Source organism: Lynx rufus, unplaced genomic scaffold (genome assembly GCF_022079265.1).
Source record: "Lynx rufus isolate CCGP_SWC_20201006 ecotype Redwood Valley unplaced genomic scaffold, mLynRuf1.p SCAF_7, whole genome shotgun sequence".
In the NCBI taxonomy this organism is placed as follows: Eukaryota; Metazoa; Chordata; class Mammalia; order Carnivora; family Felidae; genus Lynx; species Lynx rufus.
Genome location: NW_025814889.1, coordinates 81,394,515 through 81,420,423, shown reverse-complemented (window position 1 = coordinate 81,420,423; position 25,909 = coordinate 81,394,515). Strand labels below are relative to the sequence as shown.

Below are 25,909 nucleotides of genomic sequence, written 5' to 3'. Positions count from 1 at the left end.
TGGAGATGTAAATATTTACACATATTTATATATATTTGTAGATATATATTAATAAATTGAATGTGTGTATTAAATTAGGATACTGTATTTGTAAGTTATAATTTTGCACATGCATCTAAGAAAAATAAAACATGAACAACAAATCTACATAATAACTAGACATCACACCATGAAATAATTATGTAGGAATATGAAAAATCTATATTGATTTTTAAATTCATTTCTAAAGAATCTATTGATATTATGCTGCTGGAGGATGTTGGGTGGGGTGATGGGCATTAAGGAGGGCATTTGTTGGGATGGGCACTGAGTGTTATATGTAAGTGTTGAATCACTAAATTCTACTCCTGAAAAAAAAAAAAAACACTTTGATACTCAAAACTTTTGGATGGCCTTAGTTGAAACTATTCTATAACAAATTATTGAAAATATTGTTTTTATTCTATTCTACAGTTTTATAGATAGCTGGATGTCAATGAAAAGATAATTTTCTCAACAGTATCCTTTTCACAGCATGTTTCACCTCCCTATTCCTTAGGCTATAAATCAGTGGATTCAACATGGGGATGATAAAAGTATAGAACACAGCTACTATCTTGCTTTTCTGTGGTGAGGAGATGGCCCCAGGCTGGGCATACATGAAGAATACCGTCCCATAGAATAAGCTCACCACAGTAATGTGAGAGCTGCAAGTGGAGAAGGTCTTACCCCTGCCATGGGTTGAGGGGATCTTCAGGACGGTGGACAGGATGTAAGCATAGGAAACCACAATGACAGTTGTGGTGGTGATGATGATGAGGGCAGAGAGAATGTACAGCACAATCTCATTCACAGACGTGTCAGCACATGAGATCTTGATCAGGGCTGGGACGTCACAGAAAAAGTGGTCTAGTCTGTTTTCTCCACAGAAACGCAAACTGAAGGTGAAACCTGTTTGGATCATGGAGTTGATGCCTCCACAGATATAGGAGCCAAACACTAAACGAATACAAGCCTGCTGAGACATATGTACAGTATAGAGGAAGGGCGAGCAAATGGCTGAGAAGCGATCATATGCCATCACGGCTAGAAGAAAGCCTTCAGTCCCAACACAAAGAGCAAAGAAAAAGAATTGTGTTGCACAGCCATTGTAGGAAATTTTCTTGTCCGTGGACAAGAAAGTAGCCAGAGTTTTGGGAGCAATGACTGTGGAGTAGCAGAGATCTAAATAGGACAAATTTCTGAGAAAGAAATACATAGGCGTATGAAGTCTGGAGTCTATTTTAATGACAATTATCATGCTGATATTTCCCACCACAATGACCATGTAGATAAGCAAGAAGAATAAGAATAAAAAAATCTGTACATCTGGAGATGTTCTGAATCCCAGCAGAATAAACTCTGTCAGTTCTGAGTAATTCCTATTCAGCTCTTTCTTCATAGCTGAGACCTGAGAAAATGAGTGGATGATCAGGAAGCCTGTGGAATACCTTGTTAACTTTTGGTTCCCAAAGTTCCTAGTGAATGAAAAAAAAATGCTAAGTGTCCTTGGCAACACATCTGACAGAATAGCCTTACCTGGGAGTACCAGTACCCAAATATATCATATATTTTGTACTTAGTGTCATCACAATATGGGAAATGAGGACGTCTGGGTCAGTCATTTTATGCCATTTGTTCAGAGCTGTGGAATCAGATGGACTGAGTCCAAATCTTACCTCTTTCAATCTAATAGAATCCAAAATAATGACCTGCACTCTCAACATCTTGAAATCTTCTACCAGATGGAAGATAATAATAATACCTACATTATGGGATTACTGTGAGAATAACATGGGACTGAGTGTGAAAGGCAATATTTACAATTACTAGACCATCCTTTTTTTTGCCCATTTTCTTTTTTTTTCAATATATGAAGTTTATTGTCAAATTGGTTTCCATACAACACCCAGTGCTCATCCCAAAAGGTGCCCTCCTCAATACCCATCACCCACCCTCCCCTCCCATCAACCGTCAGTTTTACAATTACTAGAACATCCTAAAGCAAACAAATATTAGTCAAATAAATAAACCAGGAAACAAACACCTAAAAATTATTTTTGTGTTAGGAATGGAAGACTGGGTGAAAACACAGGTCATCTCCTTTCCCACTAAAAGACACAGTTAATTTGGTTCTCAAAACATTCTGCTATTTAAAAGACATTAGGAAACATGGGATTACTGTTTCAGGAGGGAGAATGAAGCACCAGTTTCATTTTTTTTTTCTTTTTTTTTTCTTTTTTTTTTTATATATGAAATTTATTGACAAATTGGTTTCCATACAACACCCAGTGCTCATCCCAAAAGGAAGCACCAGTTTCAAAGAAAGTCACATGAAATGATCAAACTCTTCTACTAATGCTTTTTTCAACTTCTACTTCCTACTTCACTTACTGCAAATCTCTAATCTCTGATTCTGGTACCTCCACTCCCTTGTTGGCAGCCAAACTCCAGCATGACTTTGCCTTTTCCTGTCAAATGCTAACATCTCAATTATAGAAATTATTCTATTTATATAGAGGTATTATGGTTGAAGTACCAGCTTAACTTTCACCAACAAGAAGTCCCTTTTTTCCTTGTATATGTGTTAATGAAACTGAAGGCATCAATGGAAATAGAGCCAAAAATATCAATATTTCATAGGTTTTGCTTTTTGCTTTTTAAATAACTATCCATCTTAATACTAAGCACTAAAGAGGCATATGGATAAAATATCAATAATTTGGGGGCACCTGGTGGCTTAGTCAGTTGGGCCTCTGGCTCCTGGTTTTGGCTCAGGTCATGATCTCATGGTTTGTTAGTTGGAGCCCTGAGTCAGGCTCCACACTGATGGTGTAGAGCCTGCTTGGAATTCTCTCTGTCTTTCTCTTTCAACCCCTCTGCCACTCTCTTTCTCTCTCAAAATAAATAAACTTAAAAAAATAAAAGAACTTCTCTTTTTAAAAAAAGTCAGTAATTTTTAAGTATCAGAAATATTAAATTTAGGGCACCTGGGTGGCTCAGTCAGTTAGGCATCCAACTTTGGCTCAGGTCAGGATCTCACTGTTCGTAGGTTCAAGCCCCGCATCCAACTCTGTGCTGACAGCTCAGGGCCTGGAGCCTGCTTCAGATTCTGTGTCTCCTTCTCTCTCTACCCCTCCCCCACTTGTGCTCTGTCTCTTTCTCAAAAATAAATAAATAAACATCATTTAAAAATAAATAAATAAATAAACATCAAAAAAAATTTTTAAAGAAATAAATAAATTCAAGTGAAATATAAGAAATTTTATAATTCTATGGTTCCATTACTTTATTTAATTTCAGAACTGACAATTTTTTTCCCTTCAAGGAACTTACTATGATATTTGAAGTCACATTGTTACTCAGAAATTTTCATAAAATTGAAAGTACCACAGAATCAGAAGTAAAACTGGTGTAGCTTCTGTCACTATTTTTTCGTGTGTAAAGTCAAAATGTTTTATTAGTTAAAATCGTGGCATTTTTTTTAAAGAGTGACATTTTTTTTTTCAACGTTTATTTATTTTTGGGACAGAGAGAGACAGAGCATGAACGGGGGAGGGGCAGAGAGAGAGGGAGACACAGAATCGGAAACAGGCTCCAGGCTCTGAGCCATCAGCCCAGAGCCTGACGCGGGGCTCGAACTCACGGACTGCGAGATCGTGACCTGGCTGAAGTCCGACGCTTAACCGACTGCGCCACCCAGGCGCCCCAAGAGTGACATTTTAACTCACATAAATCTGAATTTTAATCCATGTCATGCCATTCACTGGCTAACTAATCTTGGGAAAATTGTTCACATTTCATTCACCTTGGTTTTCTCATCAGCAAGGTATGCCTTAGAACATTTACCCCATAGGATTGTTACTATAAGGATTAAATTAAATGATACGTTTAAATTAAATGAAATATATAGCAACTGGGAAGAAACAAGTGCTCAATAAATAATGGATCTATGAAAGATTAATAGAAAAAAAAAGAAAGGTTTGCTAAACTAAGAAAATTACCTTCAGAAAAAGTTGATGTTCAAAAACCACTTACTTTACTTGAGATCCAGCAGATTCCAAAAGAAGCTTCATTGAAACTTTTTAATAATTGATTATTCTTTTAAAGGAAGTTTTGACGAAAGTGTAGTTAATTACAAAAATGCTTCACAATATATATTAGATTTGTTCTGAGTATAGTCAATAAGCAGACTTTTTTATTTCTAAGTCTTATGATTAGAAGTCTTTTTATTTCTAAGTCTTTATTTCTAAGTCTTTTTATTTCTAAGTCTTACGTTCCTCATTTTTACTTATTTGAACCAAAAGGAAATCTTAGTCTGGATCTTTGGTTTGAAACTCAAGAAATATCTTACTCTTGGGGTGCCTGGGTGGCTCAGTCAGTTAAGCGCTGGACTTCAGCTCAAGTCATGATCTCACAGTTCGTGAGTTTGAGCCCTGCATTGGGCTCTGTGCTGACAGCTCGGAGCCTGGAGCCTGCTTCAGATTCTGTGTCTTCCTCTCTCTCTGCCCCTCCCCCCGTGTGCGTTCTGTCTCTCTCTGTCTCTCACAAATAAATAAATGTTCAAAAAATTAAAAAAAAAAAGAAGTATCTTACTCTTTATATTCTGCGAAGACAGAACTGACGATTCCTCTTATATGTGATCTGCCATAAATTTGATCTAGCCATATAGTTATTCTTAAAACCCAGAAAGTAGATTAGAAATACACACACACACACACACACAGACGTCAGATGTTTTTGAAAAGTAAGAAGGCCCTGGAGGTCAATTAGGTCAGTGTTCACCAAACTTCCCCATACCTCAGAATCAGCTGGGGAGGGTTTGTTTCACTCTACTTTTAATACTGATTCCTGGATCACACCTCATTCTTAATCTTAACATTGAAAATTTTCTTATTAGTGAGACGAACATGGAAAAGCATTCATATGTACTTTAAGATTTTCAAATGACTTAAGAAATCAGTCTCCATGTAGAAGTTCAAGAATCAGTGAATTTAGTCTTCTTTTTGCTTCCTGGAAGAATAGTGGTTGAGTCACTCACAGTCAATCAAAATCGTTATTAATTATAAAGATTCTCCTAAAAGGATATTCCTCATCCTTCAAGGCATTGTTTTACAAATAATACTTCCAGGAATTTCTGTCTTTATCCAACACAAATATGGAATATATACAACCTATTTCTTGCTTTTCTGATGCAGTGGGTGTTTGTTTCTTTGTTTTATTATTTGAGAGAGAGACAGTGAGTGGGAGAGGGGCAGAGAGAGAGAGAGAGAGACAGAGAAACTAAAGCAGGCTCCACACTGAGCATGAGCCTTGATCTGATGACCTTGGGATCATGACCTGAACTGAAATTGAGAACTGGTTGCTCAACTGACTGAGCCACCCAGGTGCCCCAGATGCAATAGATATTTAAACTAGATCTATCCTGCTTAGATATACCAGGTTCACCCACATCCAAGGCATTCTGTTACTTTACTTACATTTCCACTCTATACATCTACTTTTATCTTGGGCTCTAAAAGACATTTTAAAGAATGCTATAAAAGTAGAGAGTATATTTTATATACAGTAAAAATGTCTTGGCATGGAATATTTGAAGACACTTCTGAGACTTTATGAAACCCCAATAATAAATAAAATTTTGCTCATTTATTTAAAAACATTTTTTTTAGTGTTTATTTATTTTTGAGAGACAGGGACAGAGCGTCAGTGGGGGAGGGGCAGAGAGAAAGATGGAGACACAGTATCCAAAGCAGGCTCCAGGCTCTGAGCTGTCAGCACAGAGCCCAGAGCAAGGCTCAAACCCACAAACTGCAAGATGCATGATCTGAGTGGAAGCTGGATGCTTAACCGACTGAGCCGCCCACGCATCCCCCCAATTTTTTTTCATTTAAATGACAGGTTAGAGAGAGAGGCTGGGTGGCTCAGTTGGTTGAGCGTCCAACTCTTGATTTCAGCTCAGGTCATGATCTCACAGTTTGTGAGATCAAGCCCCATGTCAGGCTCTGCAGACAGCACAGAGTCTGCTTAGGATTCTCTCTCTGCCTCTCCCCCATTCTCTCTCTCAAAAATAAAGTAAATAAACTAACTAAATAAATAAATAAAATGGCAAATAGGTTTTCTGATTTATATCAAATTCTAAAAACAACTCCTAACTGAAAATTATTAGTATTAAAAGTTATAAGTGATACACCTACAAGTCAAGAATAATGGACAATGAAAGCAAGGAATATCAGTGATTTTTTTACCCTTCAGATTTGCAAATTATTGTTTAAAGATTTTATTTATTTGTTTTGAGAGAGAGAGAGAGAGTGCAAGCAGGGGACGGGGCGAGAGAGAGAGAGGGAGAGAGAAGGTTAAGCAGACTCCATGCTCAGTGTGAAGCCAACACAGGGCTTGATCTCATCACCATGAGATCATGACCTAAACAGAAATCAAGAGTCAGATGCTTAGCCTGCTGAACCACCCAGGCACCCTGCAAATTATTTTTTAATGTGCATCATTCAGTCAATTAATATCATCACAATACATGGTATATAATTAATATTAAATTTATTTTGTTATTTCTTTTTTGTAAACTTGTGTATATAAAATCATGTTTTACAAAATACCTTATAATAGCTACCAACTACTTTAAAATTCTGTAACACTCCTACTATCCTGATGTACAGTTACTTGAGTATTCTTGTATTATATATCTTCATTGTCTCAAACTGTTTTCATTTTGACTTTTTACTTAAATCTATTTATCTTTGAGTGTTTATATACTCAACTCTACCAGCACTCATAATCCCTCCCCAACACTGGGTATCAAACATATTTAAATTTCTTATTTTTTGAAAATATTTATTTATTTATTTTGAGAGAGACAGAGAGAATGCAAGCAAGGGAGGGGCAGAGAGAGGGAGAGAGGGAGAATCCCAAGCAGGTTCTGCATGGTCAGTGTGCATGGTCAGTGTACCGAGGGATTGAACTCACGAAACTGTGAGATCCTGACCTAAGGTGAAATCAAGAGTCAGAAGCTTAACAAATTGATCCACCCAGGAGCCCCTTAAATTTCTTGTTTTAGCATACTTTTCACTATCTCCACTTTTTAAAAATTTTTTTTTTATTTTTTTTTATATGAAATTTATTGACAAATTGGTTTCCATACAACACCCAGTGCTCATCCCAAAAGGTGCCCTCCTCAATACCCATCACCCACCCGCCCCTCCCTCCCACCCCCCATCAACCCTCAGTTTGTTCTCAGTTTTTAACAGTCTCTTATGCTTTGGCTCTCTCCCACTCTAACCTCTTTTTTTTTTTTTCCTTCCCCTCCCCCATGGGTTCCTGTTGAGTTTCTCAGGATCCACATAAGAGTGAAACCATATGGTATCTGTCTTTCTCTGTATGGCTTATTTCACTTAGCATCACACTCTCCAGTTCCATCCACGTTGCTACAAAAGGCCATATTTCATTTTTTCTCATTGCCACGTAGTATTCCATTGTGTATATAAACCACAATTTCTTTATCCATTCATCAGTTGATGGACATTTAGGCTCTTTCCATAATTTGGCTATTGTTGAGAGTGCTGCTATGAACATTGGGGTACAAGTGCCCCTATGCATCAGTACTCCTGTATCCCTTGGGTAAATTCCTAGCAGTGCTATTGCTGGGTCATAGGGTAGGTCTATTTTTAATTTTCTGAGGAACCTCCACACTGCTTTCCAGAGCGGCTGCACCAGTTTGCATTCCCACCAACAGTGCAAGAGGGTTCCCGTTTCTCCACATCCTCTCCAGCATCTATAGTCTCCTGATTTGTTCATTTTGGCCACTCTGACTGGCGTGAGGTGATACCTGAGTGTGGTTTTGATTTGTATTTCCCTGATAAGGAGCGACGCTGAACATCTTTTCATGTGCCTGTTGGCCATCTGGATGTCTTCTTTAGAGAAGTGTCTATTCATGTTTTCTGCCCATTTCTTCACTGGGTTATTTGTTTTTCGGGTGTGGAGTTTGGTGAGCTCTTTATAGATTTTGGATACTAGCCCTTTGTCCGATATGTCATTTGCAAATATCTTTTCCCATTCCGTTGGTTGCCTTTTAGTTTTGTTGGTTGTTTCCTTTGCTGTGCAGAAGCTTTTTATCTTCATAAGGTCCCAGTAATTCACTTTTGCTTTTAGTTCCCTTGCCTTTGGGGATGTGTCGAGTAAGAGATTGCTACGGCTGAGGTCAGAGAGGTCTTTTCCTGCTTTCTCCTCTAAGGTTCTGATGGTTTCCTGTCTCACATTTAGGTCCTTTATCCATTTTGAGTTTATTTTTGTAAATGGTGTGAGGAAGTGGTCTAGTTTCAACCTTCTGCATGTTGCTGTCCAGTTCTCCCAGCACCATTTGTTAAAGAGGCTGTCTTTTTTCCACTGGATGTTCTTTCCTGCTTTGTCAAAGATGAGTTGGCCATACGTTTGTGGGTCTAGTTCTGGGGTTTCTATTCTATTCCATTGGTCTGTGTGTCTGTTTTTGTGCCAATACCATGCTGTCTTGATGATGACAGCTTTGTAGTAGAGGCTAAAGTCTGGGATTGTGATGCCTCCTGCTTTGGTCTTCTTCTTCAAAATTCCTTTGGCTATTCGGGGCCTTTTGTGGTTCCATATGAATTTTAGGATTGCTTGTTCTAATTTCGAGAAGAATGCTGGTTCAATTTTGATTGGGATTGCATTGAATGTGTAGATAGCTTTGGGTAGTATTGACATTTTGACAATATTTATTTTTCCAATCCATGAGCAGGGAATGTCTTTCCATTTCTTTAAATCTTCTTCAATTACCTTCATAAGCTTTCTATAGTTTTCAGCATGCAGATCCTTTACATCTTTGGTTAGATTTATTCCTAGGTATTTTATGCTTCTTGGTGCAATTGTGAATGGGATCAGTTTCTTTATTTGTCCTTCTGTTGCTTCATTGTTAGTGTATAAGAATGCAACTGATTTCTGTACATTGATTTTGTATCCTGCAACTTTGCTGAATTCATGTATCAGTTCTAGCAGACTTTTGGTGGAGTCTATCGGATTTTCCATGTATAATATCATGTCATCTGCAAAAAGCGAAAGCTTGACTTCATCTTTGCCAATTTTGATGCCTTTGATTTCCTTTTGTTGTCTGATTGCTGATGCTAGAACTTCCAGCACTATGTTAAACAACAGCGGTGAGAGTGGGCATCACTGTCGTGTTCCTGATCTCAGGGAAAAAGCTCTCAGTTTTTCCCCGTTGAGGATGATGTTAGCTGTGGGCTTTTCATAAATGGCTTTTATGATGTTTAAGTATGTTCCTTCTATCCCGACTTTCTCAAGGGTTTTTATTAAGAAAGGGTGCTGGATTTTGTCAAAGGCCTTTTCTGCATCGATTGACAGGATCATATTGTTCTTCTCTTTTTGTTTGTTAATGTGATGTATCACGTTGATTGATTTGCGAATGTTGAACCAGCCCCGCATCCCAGGAATGAATCCCACTTGATCATGGTGAATAATTCTTTTTATATGCTGTTGAATTCGATTTGCTAGTATCTTATTGAGAATTTTGGCATCCATATTCATCAGGGATATTGGCCTGTAGTTCTCTTTTTTTACTGGGTCTCTGTCTGGTTTAGGAATCAAAGTAATACTGGCTTCATAGAATGAGTCTGGAAGTTTTCCTTCCCTTTCTATTTCTTGGAATAGCTTGAGAAGGATAGGTATTATCTCTGCTTTAAATGTCTGGTAGAACTCCCCTGGGAAGCCATCTGGTCCTGGACTCTTATTTGTTGGGAGATTTTTGATAACTGATTCAATTTCTTCACTGGTTATGGGTCTGTTCAAGCTTTCTATTTCCTCCTGATTGAGTTTTGGAAGAGTGTGGGTGTTCAGGAATTTGTCCATTTCTTCCAGGTTGTCCAATTTGTTGGCATATAATTTTTCATAGTATTCCCTGATAATTGTTTGTATCTCTGAGGGATTGGTTGTAATAATTCCATTTTCATTCATGATTTTATCTATTTGGGTCATCTCCCTTTTCTTTTTGAGAAGCCTGGCTAGAGGTTTGTCAATTTTGTTTATTTTTTCAAAAAACCAACTCTTGGTTTCGTTGATCTGCTCTACAGTTTTTTTAGATTCTATATTGTTTATTTCTGCTCTGATCTTTATTATTTCTCTTCTTCTGCTGGGTTTAGGCTGCCTTTGCTGTTCTGCTTCTATTTCCTTTAGGTGTGCTGTTAGATTTTGTATTTGGGAGTTTTCTTGTTTCTTGAGATAGGCCTGGATTGCAATGTATTTTCCTCTCAGGACTGCCTTCGCTGCGTCCCAAAGCGTTTGGATTGTTGTATTTTCATTTTCGTTTGTTTCCATATATTTTTTGATTTCTTCTCTAATTGCCTGGTTGACCCACTCATTCGTTAGTAGGGTGTTCTTTAACCTCCACGCTTTTGGAGGTTTTCCAGACTTTTTCCTGTGGTTGATTTCAAGCTTCATAGCATTGTGGTCTGAAAGCATGCATGGTATAATTTCAATTCTTGTAAACTTATGAAGGGCTGTTTTGTGACCCAGTATATGATCTATCTTGGAGAATGTTCCATGTGCACTCGAGAAGAAAGTATATTCTGTTGCTTTGGGATGCAGAGTTCTAAATATATCTGTCAAGTCCATCTGATCCAGTGTCTCATTCAGGGCCCTTGTTTCTTTATTGACCGTGTGTCTAGATGATCTATCCATTTCTGTAAGTGGGGTGTTAAAGTCCCCAGCAATTACCACATTCTTATCAATAAGGTTGCTTCTGTTTATGAGTAATTGTTTTATATATTTGGGGGCTCCGGTATTCGGCGCATAGACATTTATAATTGTTAGCTCTTCCTGATGGATAGACCCTGTAACTATTATATAATGTCCTTCTTCATCTCTTGTTACAGCCTTTAATTTAAAGTCTAGTTTGTCTGATATAAGTATGGCTACTCCAGCTTTCTTCTGGCTTCCAGTAGCATGATAAATAGTTCTCCATCCCCTCACTCTGAATCTAAAGGTGTCCTCAGGTCTAAAATGAGTCTCTTGTAGACAGCAAATAGATGGGTCTTGTTTTTTTATCCATTCTGATACCCTATGTCTTTTGGTTGGCGCATTTGGTTCATTTACATTCAGTGTTATTATAGAAAGATACGGGTTTAGAGTCATTGTGATGTCTGTATGTTTTATGCCTGTAGTGATGTCTCTGGTACTTTGTCTCACAAGGTCCCCCTTAGGATCTCTTGTAGGGCTGGTTTAGTGGTGACAAATTCCTTCAGTTTTTGTTTGTTTGGGAAGACCTTTATCTCTCCTTCTATTCTAAATGACAGACTTGCTGGATAAAGGATTCTTGGCTGCATATTTTTTCTGTCTAGCACACTGAAAATCTCGTGCCAATTCTTTCTGGCCTGCCAAGTTTCAAAAGAGAGATCAGTCACGAGTCTTATAGGTCTCCCTTTATATGTGAAGGCACGTTTATCCCTTGCTGCTTTCAGAATTTTCTCTTTATCCTTGTATTTTGCCAGTTTCACTATGATATGTCGTGCAGAAGATCGATTCAAGTTACGTCTGAAGGGAGTTCTCTGTGCCTCTTGGATTTCAATGCCTTTTTCCTTCCCCAGTTCAGGGAAGTTCTCAGCTATAATTTCTTCAAGTACCCCTTCAGCACGTTTCCCTCTCTTTTCCTCCTCTGGGATACCAATTATGCGTATATTATTTCTTTTTAGTGTATCACTTAGTTCTCTAATTTTCCCCTCATACTCCTGGATTTTTTTATCTCTCTTTTTCTCAGCTTCCTCTTTTTCCATAACTTTATCTTCTAGTTCACCTATTCTCTCCTCTGCCTCTTCCATCCGAGCCGTGGTGGTTTGCATTTTGTTTTGCATTTCATTTAAAGCGTTTTTCAGCTCCTCGTGACTGTTCCTTAGTCCCTTGATCTCTGTAGCAAGAGATTCTCTGCTGTCCTGTATACTGTTTTCCAGCCCAGCGATTAATTTTATGACTATTATTCTAAATTCACTTTCTGTTATATTATTTAAATCCTTTTTGATCAGCTCATTAGCTGTTGTTATTTCCTGGAGATTCTTCTGAGGGGAATTCTTCCGCTTGGTCATTTTGGATAGTCCCTGGAGTGGTGAGGACCTGCAGGGCACTTCCCCTGTGCTGTGGTGTATAACTGGAGTTGGTGGGCAGGGTCGCAGTCAGTCCTGATGTCTGCCCCCAGCCCACCTCTGGGGCCACAGTCAGACTGGTGTGTGCCTTCTCTTCCCCTCTCCTAGGGGCGGGATTCACTGTGGGGTGGCGTGGCCGGTCTGGGCTACTTGCACACTGCCAGGCTTGTGATGCTGGGGATCTGGCGAATTAGCTGGGGTGGGAAGGCAAGGTGCACGGCGGCAGGGGGGGCAGGCTTAGCTCGCTTCTCCTTAGGTGATCCACTTCAGGAGGGGCCCTGTGGCAGCCGGAGGGAGTCAGATCCGCTGCCGGAGGTTTGGCTCCACAGAAGCACAGATTTGGGTGTTTGCGCGGAGCGAGCAATTTCCCTGGCCGGAACCGGTTCCCTTTGGGATTTTGGCTGGGGGATGGGCGGGGGAGATGGCGCTGGCGAGCGCCTTTGTTCCCCTCCAAACTGAGCTCTGTAGTCCGGGGGCTCCGCAGCTCACCCTCCCTTTGTCCTCCAGCCTTCCCGCTTTCAGAGCAGAGCTGTTAACTTATGACCTCCCAGACGCTAAGTCGCGCTTGCTGTCGGAACACAGTCCGTCAGGCCCCTCCGCTATTGCAAGCCGGACTCGGGGGCTCTGCTTGGCTGGCGAGCCTCCCCTCTGCCCCGGCTCCCTCCCGCCAGTCCGTGGAGCGCGCACCGCCTCGCCGCCCTTCCTACCCTCTTCCATGGGCCTCTCGTCTGCACTTGGGTCCGGTGACTCCGTTCTGCTAATCCTCTGGCGGTTTTCTGGGTTATTTAGGCAGGTGTAGGTGGAATCTAAGTGATCAGCAGGACGCGCGGTGAGCCCAGCGTCCTCCTACGCCGCCATCTTCCTCTCGAGTCCTAAAAAAATTTTTAATGTTTACTTATTTTTGAGAGAGCAAGAGAGAGAGAGAGAGAGAATGAGCAGGGGAGGGGCAGAGAGAGAGGGAGACACAGAATCCAAAGCAGGCTCCAGGCTCCGCACTGTCAGCACAGCTGGACTCATAGCTGGAGCCCACCAACTGTGAGATCATGACCTGAGCTGAAGTTGGAAGCTTAACTGACTGAGCCATCCAGGCGCCCCTCCACTTTTTTTTTAAGTGTATTTATTTGTTTTGAGAGAGAGAGAGTGTGTGTGCATAAGTGGGGGAAGGGTGGAAAGAGAATCTCAAGCAGGCTCCTCAATGACAGCATGGGGGATGGGAGGGCAGGGGCAGGTGATGTGGGGCTCGACCTCAGAAATTGTGAGATCATGACCTGAGCAGAAATCAAGAGTCAGGCACTGAAGCAACTGAGCCAACCAGGCATCCCCTCACTTTTTTCTTTTTTTTTTCATTTTCCAATCACATATGTTGTTTGTTTGGAAACTGGAGATAACAAATGTAACTTCTCATAGAGTTGCTGTGTGGATTACATTTATTAATATATGTAAAACATAGCATGATAAATAGATAGATATGTGCAAGGTATCATTCTTATTATATCTCACATAAACTACGAAATATTAAGCTACATAGTAACAGCAGCAATGATATTACACTAAGAATACTCAATAACGCACTAACAAGAAGAAAAAAAAAGATAAAAGAGCCTGCCCATGAAGGGGGAAGGTAGTAATCCTTTGCAGCAAAACAAATTTTAATTTTTTTTTTAACGTTTATTTATTTTTGAGACAGAGAGAGACAAAGCATGAAGGGGGAGGGTCAGAGAGAGGGAGACACAGAATCTGAAACAGGCTCCAGGCTCTGAGCTGTCAGCACAGAGCCCGACGCGGGGCTCGAACTCACTGACCGCGAGATCGTGACCTGGGCCGAAGTCGGCCGCTTAACCGACTGAGCCACCCAGGCGCCCCGCAGCAAAACAAATTTTAAAAGAACCTCATTTGGTTTGAAGAAAGTGAATTGTTATTGAGGCACGAAGATGTCTGTCTTCCCAAAATGCAAGAGAGGCAGAGTAGAATAAGCGTAGTTTTACTCTCCAGAAAAGAGGATTGATAACACCAATGGGGTAAAAAGACCGAAGACCTATGAACTCAAATGTGGTGATTTACATTTTCAAAAATAAGAAAAAGCACGTGACTAACTCCTGCTGCAGAGATTCCTGGATAGGAAACAAAGAATCATTCCTGGTCTACAAATGATGGACACCCAAATCATTTGTGCCATAGAATCGAAGGTAATTCTCTGGAATGGAATACAAAATGCTGAGAACTAATAGAAGTGGTCTTAAGAATCAAAGTGTCATCCCCAAAAGAATTTGGCCCTCAAAGAGTGAGACCATCCTTCAAAAAAAGGAACAGATGTAGATAACTTTCTTCGCTGAACCTCAGGCAGCCTGTGCAGGCAACTTCATCAACAATAGAACAGTTTTATCCACTGAAAATTCGGACTTAATTGCCTTCAGTGACTCTTCAATGTTCAATGAGAAGCAGTGGGCACATTGACCCTACCTATGAAAACCCCTAGTTAAACAGATAATTAAAAAAAAAAATCTAACTAAAATAAATGTTTCCCTACTACTCAAGCAGATTGAAAACGAAGTTTAATTTGACTTGGGAAATAGAAAAGATATGAGTAGACTTCTGATTCTGTTCAAGAAGAAGTCATAGCAGCCTAAATCAACAAAAAGGAAACATATCTCTCTCTCTCTCTCTCTCTCTCTCTCTCTCTCTCTCTTTCTCACTCTGGCTCTCAGCACCTCTATCTATCTATCTATCTATCAATCATCATCATCATCATCTATCATCTATTATCTATCTATGGCACAAACACACTTACAGACACACATATACATATGAATATATACACATATACATTGAAGACATTGGATTGTAGACAATGAAGCACAGTGATTCCTAAAAAATGGGAAAGAAATGTGGTAAGCCCAATGAGTACCCCAGTTTATTTCACTGAGAACACTTCAAAAAATTGAAATTGTAGTTAAAAAGGATCCCACAAAGAAACACTCCAGTTTGGCTCACTAGTGAATTCTACCAACCATTTGAGCAAAACCTTAGTAACAATTCTGCATGAACTTTCCCAAAGAATTTAAAACAAGAAACTATTTCCTAATTGATTCTATGAAGCTAGTGTACTGTTAATGGTAAACTAGATAGAAAAAGAAGAAGATAACTACTAGCCAATATCTGTTGTGAACATAGATGCAAAATTTCTAAACAAAATTTTAGTAAATTCAATCTAGAAAAAGATCAAAACTATCATACACCATGCCCAGGTAGGGGTTATCTTAGGATATAAAGCTGGTTTAATGTTCAAAAATAAATTAATTTAATTTACTATATTTAATTTACTATACTATAAACAAACTAAAATAGATTTCAATTATATTTAATAAACTAAATGTGTGTTATATATGAGAAAATATTTGCTATATGAATTCATATACATATAGTTTATATATTATATATAAACATGTGATATATAAAAATACATATCACATATATGCATATGTGTGTATGTGTGTATGTGTGTCTGTGTATGTGCATGTGTATATGTGGTTGACCCTTGGACAACATGGGGGTCAGGGGTGTAGAATGACCCACACACATAGTTGAAAATCCACATATAACATTTGATTCCCCCAAAACCTTACTAATAGTCTACTATTGACCACAACCCTTACTGATAACATAAGCACATTGATTAACACATATTTTTTTTTGCTATTTTTATGCTATATGTATTATATACTGTATTCTTGCAATAAAGAAGATACAGAAAAGATAATGTTAATAAGAAAATTATAAGGAAGAGAAAATACATTTACAGTACTGTGTTGTAAAAAATGTGCATATAAGTAGACCCACACAATTCAAAAGTGTTGTTCAAGAATCACCTGTGTACATAAATAATCATATATATGTATATATGTGTGTGTGTATTTAAAATCATCTCAATAGATGTGGAAAAGCATTTGACAAAACCAGACATTCATTCATATCTGATACAACTCAGCAATTTCCCTCAGCTTAATAAAGAGCAACTATCCAAAACCCATAGGTATTATTCCCCATAATGATGAAAAAATGACTGACTTCTCACATCAGGAGCAAGAGAAGGAGCTAGGAAATTTTAAATGTAATTGGTATTACTTTAGCAGAAGCTTCAGAAGATTCAGCATTATAAACACTTTTGCTGAAATAAAATTTTGCTTTTTCAAACACCACATTATCTAATGACTTTGATTTAATGGGACAACTATTGTAATGGCTTGTTTAGTGTAGTCCCCTCGCATCAAATTGCATTTAGCAATAACACATCAAACCAAAGATTTCTCCCAACAATTTGGAAAAGGAATGAAAGAAAGAAAAATAAAGAGAGAGGGAAGGAAGGAAGGAGGAAAGGAAGGAAGGAAGAAAAAGAGGGAAGGAAGGAAGAAAGGGAAGAAGGAAGAGGGATAGAGGGAGGGAGGAAGGAAAAGAAATGGCATGGAAACATTAAGATGATTTGTGTTGAAAACTTTACCACTAGTTAAGTAGTTTAATAAGAAGACTAAAGGGGCTACTTTGTATTGATTGATATATTAAACATTGATATATAAACATTACTTAACAAGTTGTTAAATGTCTTTATTATCACCACTTTTGGTAACCACTAAATCAACTCACTCATTAGTCAAACTCTTTCCATAATAGAAACTCCTTGTCCAGATGGCATCTCCCATCAGTTCTCATAAACTTTCAAAGAGGAAATAATTTCATTGTTACACAACCTCTTCTTCAGAATAAACAAGGAGGAAAAAGTCTCCATCTTTGAATGATGTTCAGACAAGCTTGAGTCCAAAATGTGCCCTAATTAGTATGAGAGAAACAAATAATGCTCTGTCTCAGTGATAAACATACAATTCTAATAACATTCAGTAAAATCCTATCAAAATATATCTCAAGATAAGACAAATTCAGAAATAATATAATTGACCAATATTTTCCCTTTTCTACGCACCCCTTTTCTGAAACAAGGGCGAGATCTTACATGATTCATTTTTGGTGAAGGAAAAGCACAAAAGGAGGGGTGGGAAAGTAGGGCTGGCAACTCCAGACAACTTTTCCTCAGGATGACAGGGAGGAATAGGGTAACTTTCCACATGTCTGCTTATAGTCAACCAATCTCCCTTGCTCAGGACAATATGATGGGGGTGGAAGCCAAGTAATTTAGGAAGTACTTTGAATTTTTAACCACTGTTTTGGGAGTTCCATTCTATCACAGTATCCAGACTCTTCTCTTCAGACTTAGTAGGAGTGGACGACAGCCACCAGATGGCAGCAACTGCAACTGCGTCCATGGTTTTCTTCTGGAGCCAAACCCTCCAGGGAGTCCTGAGCGGTTCTATATACGCATACCTGTATCATAAATTTCACTTCACAATAATTAGCCACTTAACGTTAGCAAAGAATATCATGGAACTCTCTTCTGATCAGGTTAATGCAGCATTGTAAAGCTTTCGAAAATTATATTCAGCAGTATATAAAGCGTTGTACATTATGACAAACCAGGGCAAAACTTTTATTTCCTCTCCACATTTTTTTAGGTATTAAATATATTCCAAGTCAATGGAGGGGCGCCTGGGTGGCTCACTCAGTTAAGTGTCCGACTTTGGCTCAGGTCATGATCTCACGGTTTGTGAATTCGAGCCCTGTGTCGGGCTCTGTGCTGGACAGCTCAGAGACTGAAACCTGCTCTGGATTCTGTGTCTCCCTCTCTCTCTGCCCCTTCCCCACTCACACTGTGTCTTTCTCTCTCTCAAAAATAAACAAACATTAAAAACAATTTTTTTAAGTATTTCTAGCTGATAGAAAGAAAAAACTTGAGCAAGTACCTCAGTCCACACCAAATAGAAAAATCACTTTTATAATAACTAAAAGTCAAATATCTTATAGAAAAACGTTAATATTTGAAAATATTTATCTGATTTTGAATGGGTAAGTATAGGCAATAAATTAAAAGTAAAAAGACCGATAAATAAAATGGTATGCAAATGTCATACTGCTTTACATGCAAAATAGATTAAAATTTCATAAGAAAATAAATACAGAATTACATTTGCACAATTAATGACAGGATAATGGGTCAGATCTGTTACAGTTTAAAGACTGGCCACATAACTATACGTCCTTCAAAAATGGTTGTTTCTAGATTGTGAGATTATATTTTTAGAATATTCCACATGCTTTACAGCATATATTAGAATAATAAAAATTCTGGTGCCATATTAGTGTTGCATTGTGGCTACACCAAGCTCCTTAGTTCCCAACTGCCTCAATTTCCTCATTTGAAAATGTTGATAAAAATGGTATTTGCTTTTTATGCTTCAGCTTTTATTATAAAACATATCATTTTATACTAAGAAGAAAATGAAGAAATAAAAACTTAATAGAGCATTATTGACACATATTTCCATGTGAATAATTGCTTCTCAAATCAAATAAGATATTGTGCGTCCTGTTTTTATAGCAGTAGTAATGCTAAGGATGGTACTTTTCAGAATATAAACCTGGATCTCTGGGAAAAAGGGGGCCTTTACTTAAAAGTGTTCTATGTAACCATTACTGTTCTGTTTTGCCACCTATACAGTGTGGCTGTTCTCTTTTCCAAACAAATACCAGGGGTTGCCTGGGTGGCTCAGTCAAACATCCAACTCTTGATTTCAGCTCAGGTTATCACTTCACAGATGGTGAGTTCAAGTGCCACGTGGGGCTCTGCACTGACAGTGTGGAGTCTGCCTGGAATTCTCTCTCTCCCCCTTTCTCCGCCCCTCCCCTGCTCATGCGCATGCACTCTCTCTCTCTCTCTCTAAATAAAATGCTTTAAAAAAATATCAGTTTACTTGTTTTGTAAAGCAGAAAAGTTAAAGAATCATTCACACAGATGTAATATTTTAATTATTATATACTAGCAGCTCTTACCATTTACTTCTTAAAGCAAAATTGAAATGAAAACATTATCACATCAGAAATTGAAAACAGATAATTTTTTCATATATTCTAAGCATAGAAATACCATTTTGTAACACTTAGAAAAACATTTGTTGCTGTATATAAAAATATCTTTGATAATACTAATTTTACAAGAACAAGGATAACTGAGACCCTTAGGAAACAAAATGTGTCCACTGAATGATGGTTTTACAATTATCAGGGGAGGAATCATTTCCTGTGTAGTAGTATTCTTTTCATAGCCTCTTGCACATCTCTGTTTCTCAGACTGTATATTAGGGGGTTTAGCATCGGTATTACCAGTGTGTACAGCACAGCTACAATCTTGTTTGACTCTGGAGAGGAGATAGCCCCAGGCTGGGCATACATGAAGAATACAGCCCCATAGAATAAACTCACCACTGCTATATGGGAGCCACAGGTGGAGAAGGTCTTACCCCTGCCATGGGTCGAGGGGATCTTCAGGACAGTGGACAGGATGTAAGCATAGGAAACCACAATGACCGTTGTGGTGGTGATGATAATGACGGCCGAGAGAATGAACAACACAACCTCGTTCACAGATGTGTCCGCACAGGAGATCTTGATCAGGGCTGGGACATCACAGAAAAAGTGGTCTAGTCTGTTTTCTCCACAGAAACGCAAACTGAAGGTGAAACCTGTTTGAACCATGGAGTTGATGCCTCCACAGATGTAGGATCCAGTCACCAACTGAGCACAGACTTTCTGGGACATGTGCACGGGGTAAAGGAGAGGGGAACAAATGGCCGAGAATCGATCAAATGCCATGACAGCCAGAAGAAAGCCTTCAGTTGTGACAAACAGGGCAAAGAAGAAAAATTGGGCTGCGCAGCCATTGTAAGAAATCTTCTTTCCCTTAGACAGGAAGTTGGCTAAAGTTTTGGGAGCAATGACTGTGGAGTAGCAGAGATCTAAATAGGACAAGTTTCTAAGGAAGAAATACATAGGCATATGAAGTCTGGAGTCCACCTTAATGACAATTATCATGCTAATATTTCCCACCACAGTGACCACGTAGATCAGCAAGAACACTAGGAATAAGAGGATCTGTACTTTTGGAGGGGTTATGAATCCTAGTAGAACAAACTCAGTCACTTCTGAGTAATTCCTGTTAGGCTCGCTCTTCATGGCTGAGATGTAGGTGGAATTGGAGAGATGGTAAAAATGAAAGAAATGAGTCATCAGAATGCTTGTTTTAGGAAAAATAACTAAAACCCAGCGTGGAAAATTTTCATCATATTGTTTCCAATAAATCACACAACACCAATAAAGGACAGATTACTGTTTTTAAAAAGTCTTCCTAATGAAGAAGCCAATCTCATTGGTCAGCCTCTTTAGATATACTTATTTTGCAAATAATGAGGATGTGCCCTCAAGGTGTACTTTGGGGAAATGGAGATTCCAGGAAACTGTCTGGAAACAAGAGCTTGCTCTTTGTTTTCCCCTCTTGATTTATTATCAGTTACTGCCATTGAAAGTTGGCTCTTCTAGTGGACAGTATTTCTCACAGACATTACAATGCACTTAAATTCTCATTTGTAATGAAAATCCATTCAATTGATGGTCTCATTTTATCTTAAAGAAATAATTTAGTTTCCTTATCTATTATAGAAAAATGATATACTAATACTGTATCTATCCATCTTTCTTATATGGAGAGAAAACCTTCAAATTCTGACAAAGGCATCATCCTTTTACCCATTAACTTCATCTTATTTCTTCCATTATTTTTGTCCCTATAGTGACATGCACTTTAATGTGGCACAGTTCATCTGCTAAAAACAGAAGTGATTCTTGCATATATTTTCTGAACACAATGTAATCAGATTTTTATTTTTTTCTCTTCTTCTTTCCTTCCTTCTTTCCCTCTCTGATTTCCTTTGGAATTTACAGAGTGGAATGCAAGTGAGGAATTCTAAGATCTTGGGTAGCGATTTTTCTATCCTTTCAGAAACAGACAAATCTAACAAAAAATACAAAGATCTGTGAATGGGGAGGATAGAACACACACAGGACAATTTAAAGATAGGTATAAATGGAAAAAAAGGAAGAAATATGTATTTAAACAAGCTTACATTATATTGATTTCAGCATATACTATTATGGCTATAAAGCATTCTTAAAATATTGTGGTAGAGGGAGGAAGTAATTTTTATTTTGTTTTATGTATGGGGAAATTAAGACAAAAACACATTTAAAAGGCTTCTTTAGAGTCATGAGATTGAGCAGCAAAGGGGTTTACTATTCAATAATCAAAACATGTAAAAGAAAACTGGCAAACAAGAAATTCAATGATTCACATACTATGAAAATGTCTTTTATAATTTTATAAGTATAAAAATTATAATTCTGTGTATTTACATAAATCATTATGTAAATTATAGAATTATAATACATAAATAAAATTATATGTTATATAAATTATAAAATGCCTTATAATGTCTCTTGTAATTTTTATTGTTGTCACTGGTATGGTTTCACTAATTTTGACATTCTTTTAAGACAGTTGGGACTATGGAAGTATATTAGAGTCAATTTGGTTCAGTATGTATGAAACTTACTTTCTTAAAAAAACTAAAGGTTAACAGAAATATTGACTGATTGATTTTAGCAGGCAGGAGAATCACCAAAATATACTCTGGTAGGGCCTATCAACTACAAAAATGCATGGTTTCCTTAAATTCATGTTTTACATAAAGAAGTTTCTGACTTCAACAGAAAAATTGGGAAAAAAAGAAAGATATAGCTAAAATTATCTAAAAAAGAAGTGTTGAGAATAAACAAATTAAATATAAACGATATTCTTAAGAATGAACACATTTCTTACCTTGTAAACCTTCTACTATATGTGAAATCATGAAGAAACAAAAGTATGAAAAGCACACTTTAGTTTAACAGGAAGTCTTCCTGCAAAATGGATTGTATTTCCTCACTGTTCAGATCAGAGTCCAATCACTAAGATGAACAAGTACCAGCAACAATTGTAGTTTCTCTCTCTCTCTCTCTCTCTCTCTCTTTTTTTTAATGTGCTCTTTCATTGATTAAATCAACCAGACCTGGGGTGGCTCCTAAGAGAAGTTCTCTCATGAGGATGGAAACCAAAGTGGTGAGCATTCCCTCTGCAAGATATTAACCAGGGACAACAGTCTCTCTCTCACCAGTAATGTATTTTGTATCAGAATGCAAAAGAAAAATGAGGAAAGAAATTATTAAACTCAACAGAACTTTGGAAAGTTAGAAGGGCTCTCTTGAGGACATGAGAAGTACCTTCTACTTACTGAACAAAATTAATAAAAACAATAACAATAATAACAAACACATTTGGATGAGAAGTACTTGATTCTTTTTTCTTAAAAAAATTTTTTAATGTTTATTTATGTTTGAGAGAGAGAGAGAGAAAGAGAGCACAAGTGGGGGAGGGGCAGAGAGAGGGAGACAGAACCTGAAGCAGGCTCCAGGCTCCCAGCTGTCCGCGCAGAGCCATGAGATCATGTCCTGAATGGAAGTACAATCTTAATGGACTGAGTCACCCAGGCACCCCTGATTCTTTTTTTTAATTTCATGATATATAGAAGGATATTTACTAGTTTTCATTTGAGTAGATAAACAACCCTTACTTTTAGAAACTCATTTCTTAACTCTACTGTTAATACAGCATGCTGGTATTAGAAGAAAACTTTATGCGGAGAATAATCTAAACAGTCAGTTAAAGAGTTTGTGGAAACGCGGGGGTGCGTATTTAGAAGGAACACAGAGATAGGCAAGAGGAGGCAGTCATACCTCCATCTATGATTTCAAGACAACAGAAGAGGTGGCTTAAAAGATCCCAGAAGCCTGGGAATTGCTTCAAGAGTGAGCACCAGGGTGGGGTGTGCCCACCTGTGCCAGAACCAACAAGAGAAAAACCTAAGGAGCACACTGAAAGACAAGGAAACTCCCCCTCCTCACACATCCTTAGTTCTGCTGTCAGTGTGAAAGCAGCGTCTTCAGGATCCTAGAGATCCTTCCCACTTTATCCTGACAATGTTTCTTTTAGCGAGGACAACTTTCTTTGGTATTTCTTGTGCGGCAAATTTGGCATGACACATTCTCTTAGTTTTCCTTTAGTCAGAAAGTTCCTTTTTTTGCTTTCCGTTCTGAAGCCCATTTGTCCTGCACATGCTTGTTGGTTTGGTCTCCCCTCCTCCTATCGTTAAGTGCGTTAAAGATGTTGTTCCATTGTCTCTGGTTCGAATTGTTTCTGACCAACGTGTATGATTTAACTTTCATTTGCTTGTGTGTAATGTCTCTCTTTTCCCCTCTTGACAGTGTCTCTTTTTCACTCACCTTCAGATTTTTATTCTGATGTGTTTTATTTGGTTTTCTCTCTGTTCATCCTGCTGGGGATTTTGCCCATTTCCTTGCATCTGTGTGTTTAGATTTGTCATCAACTTAGAAAAAATTTTTGCCCACCATAGTTTCTGTTATTTTTCTGGCCTCTCTTTTTCCAAATTACATGGCTAATATTTTCTCAGTTGTCATTGAACATCTGTTCTTTTCTATTTTTTCCTTTTTAACTCAATCTTAGGTTTGGTTTGTTTCTATTGCTGTGTATTCAAGTTTAAAATCTTTTTCTCCTGGTATGTTTCCTTTTTCTCAGTAATTAGTCATTTACCACTTATTATGCAATCTCTAAAAATATTTGGTTCATATATTTTCTCCAGAGTTTAATTTTTTTGTGATGGAAAGCAAATCTATAAAAGCTATGCATTAATAACTAGATGTGGAAAATCTTAAACCTATTTTTTAAAAATATTGAATGACCTTAACATTTCTAGTACATACACTTCAGTGAGATTGCATTATTCTTTTTTTTACTGAAGTATTTTATTTATTGTCTGTTTAGACTTTTGACATTAAGTTTATGAGTAAGATTTACCTATAAAGTTTAATGTCCTTATGACACTTATGAGAGACTCAAAACTATAGTTAGAGAGTATTTCCTTTATGACTATTCCTGACAGAGTTTATGTACAAATGATCTTATTTCTTTCTCAAATGTTCAGAAGTAAACACTGGTGAAGTCATTTAGGCAAGAACTATTCTTCATGGAAATATCATTAATGAAATTCAATTTCTTTAGAAAATATGATTAAAAATTCATACTTGTCTTTTACACATAATTTTGTCCTACTTAAAATATTTTTATTTAAAAATCATCAATTTTTGGTAAAAATATTTTTTTATCAATATCAGCAGAATCTGTAGTGCCATCACCTTTTAATTCCTGACTCTTGTGATTTAATGTTGCTGTTTTTCCTTCATTAAATTGGCTAGGATTTTATACACATTACTACTTTTTCAAAGAATCGATGTCAGACTATGTGGCTATCCTATATTATACATATTTTTTTCTAATTAAGTAATTTTTATCTACATTATTTCTTTTCTGTTTTTGTTGTTTTGTGCTTTTTTTTTTTTCTGTTTATTTATCTTTGAGATAGAGAAAAAGAGTGTGAGTCAGGGAGGGGCAGAGAGAGGAAGACACAGAATCTGAAGCAGGCTCCAGGCTCTGAGCTGTTAGCACAGATCCAGACCTGGGGCTCAAACTCATGAACCACGAGATCATGACCTGAGCCGAAATCGGATGCTTAACCGACTGAGCCATGCAGGTGCCCCCTGAGCACTCAGGCGCCTCATATTTTGTTTTGACTTGCTGTTTTCTATTTCACATTATTAAGAAGATTGTTATTATTAAGATCTAAATGTTCCTGCCTATCTTCTTCATATTTATCTGTAAGGTTTTGTATATTCCTCTAAGTACTACTTTTTCTTACCAAGCTTAAATATATCATGATTCATTATAATTTAGTTCAATTGAAATCAAAATTTTATTTGATTTCTTTTTTATCAGTATGTTTTTAGGAAGTGTTTATTTCTAATGTCCATGCCCATAAAGATTTCTAGTTATCTATCACTTATGAAATCAATAATGATAGATAACCAGAAAATTCTATGGGCATGAACACTAAAAATAAACACTTCCTAAAAATCTATTTGATTTCTTTTTTTTTTTTCTAAATTTTTTTTTTTTTACGTTTATTTATTTTTGAGACAGAGACAGACAGAGCATGAACGGGGGAGGGGCAGAGAGAGAGGGAGACACAGAATCGGAAGCCGGCTCCAGGCTCCGAGCCATCAGCCCAGAGCCTGACGCGGGGCTCGAACTCACGGACCGCGAGATCGTGACCTGAGCTGAAGTCGGACGCTCAACCGACTGAGCCACCCAGGCGCCCCAAAATCTATTTGATTTCTATATGAAGTTGAATATGATCAAGAACATATATTGAATGATTTTAATCAATGAATTTGTTGAGGGTTTATTGATGTCTCAACTATTGTGACAGTTAGTGGCCCTCTACCTATTTGTCAGAAATAGCATGCTGTTACCGTTAATGCTATTGTGGAAAGTTTAAGGATTAAAAAGTATATTAGAGGGGCGCTTGGGTGGCTCAGTCGGTTAAACGTCCGACTTCAGCTCAGGTCACGATCTGGCGGTTCGTGAGTTGAGCCCCGCGTCGGGCTCTGGGCTGATGGCTCAGAGCCTGGAGCCTGCTTCCGATTCTGTGTCTCCCTCTCTCTCTGCCCTTCCCCTGTTCATGCTCTGTCTCTCTCTGTCCCAAAAATAAATAAACGTTTAAAAAAATTAAAAAAAAAAAAGTATATTAGATTATGGTACATTTTACAGGTTAGATATTCAA

General features: G+C 37.8%; 2 protein-coding genes across 2 annotated transcripts; both read right to left on the bottom strand.

Moving 5' to 3' along the window:
• Nucleotides 1–472: 472 nt before the first annotated feature.
• On the bottom strand, nucleotides 473–1,420 carry LOC124502677 (olfactory receptor 12-like). Its single transcript, XM_047067402.1, has one exon. It carries the CDS (start codon nucleotides 1,418–1,420, stop codon nucleotides 473–475), a length of 948 nt encoding a protein of 315 aa, XP_046923358.1.
• A 17,938-nt stretch (nucleotides 1,421–19,358) lies between these two features.
• Nucleotides 19,359–20,297, bottom strand: LOC124502638 (olfactory receptor 12-like). The gene has a single exon (XM_047067356.1). The coding sequence runs from the start codon at nucleotides 20,295–20,297 to the stop codon at nucleotides 19,359–19,361; it is 939 nt and encodes a 312-aa protein (XP_046923312.1).
• Nucleotides 20,298–25,909: the final 5,612 nt, after the last annotated feature.

Bases quoted from the DNA above. Each gene is read 5' to 3' on its own strand.
- LOC124502638 (XM_047067356.1), bottom strand. From the start codon at position 20,297: ATGAAGAGCGAGCCTAACAGGAATTACTCAGAAGTGACTGAGTTTGTT.
- LOC124502677 (XM_047067402.1), bottom strand. From the start codon at position 1,420: ATGAAGAAAGAGCTGAATAGGAATTACTCAGAACTGACAGAGTTTATT.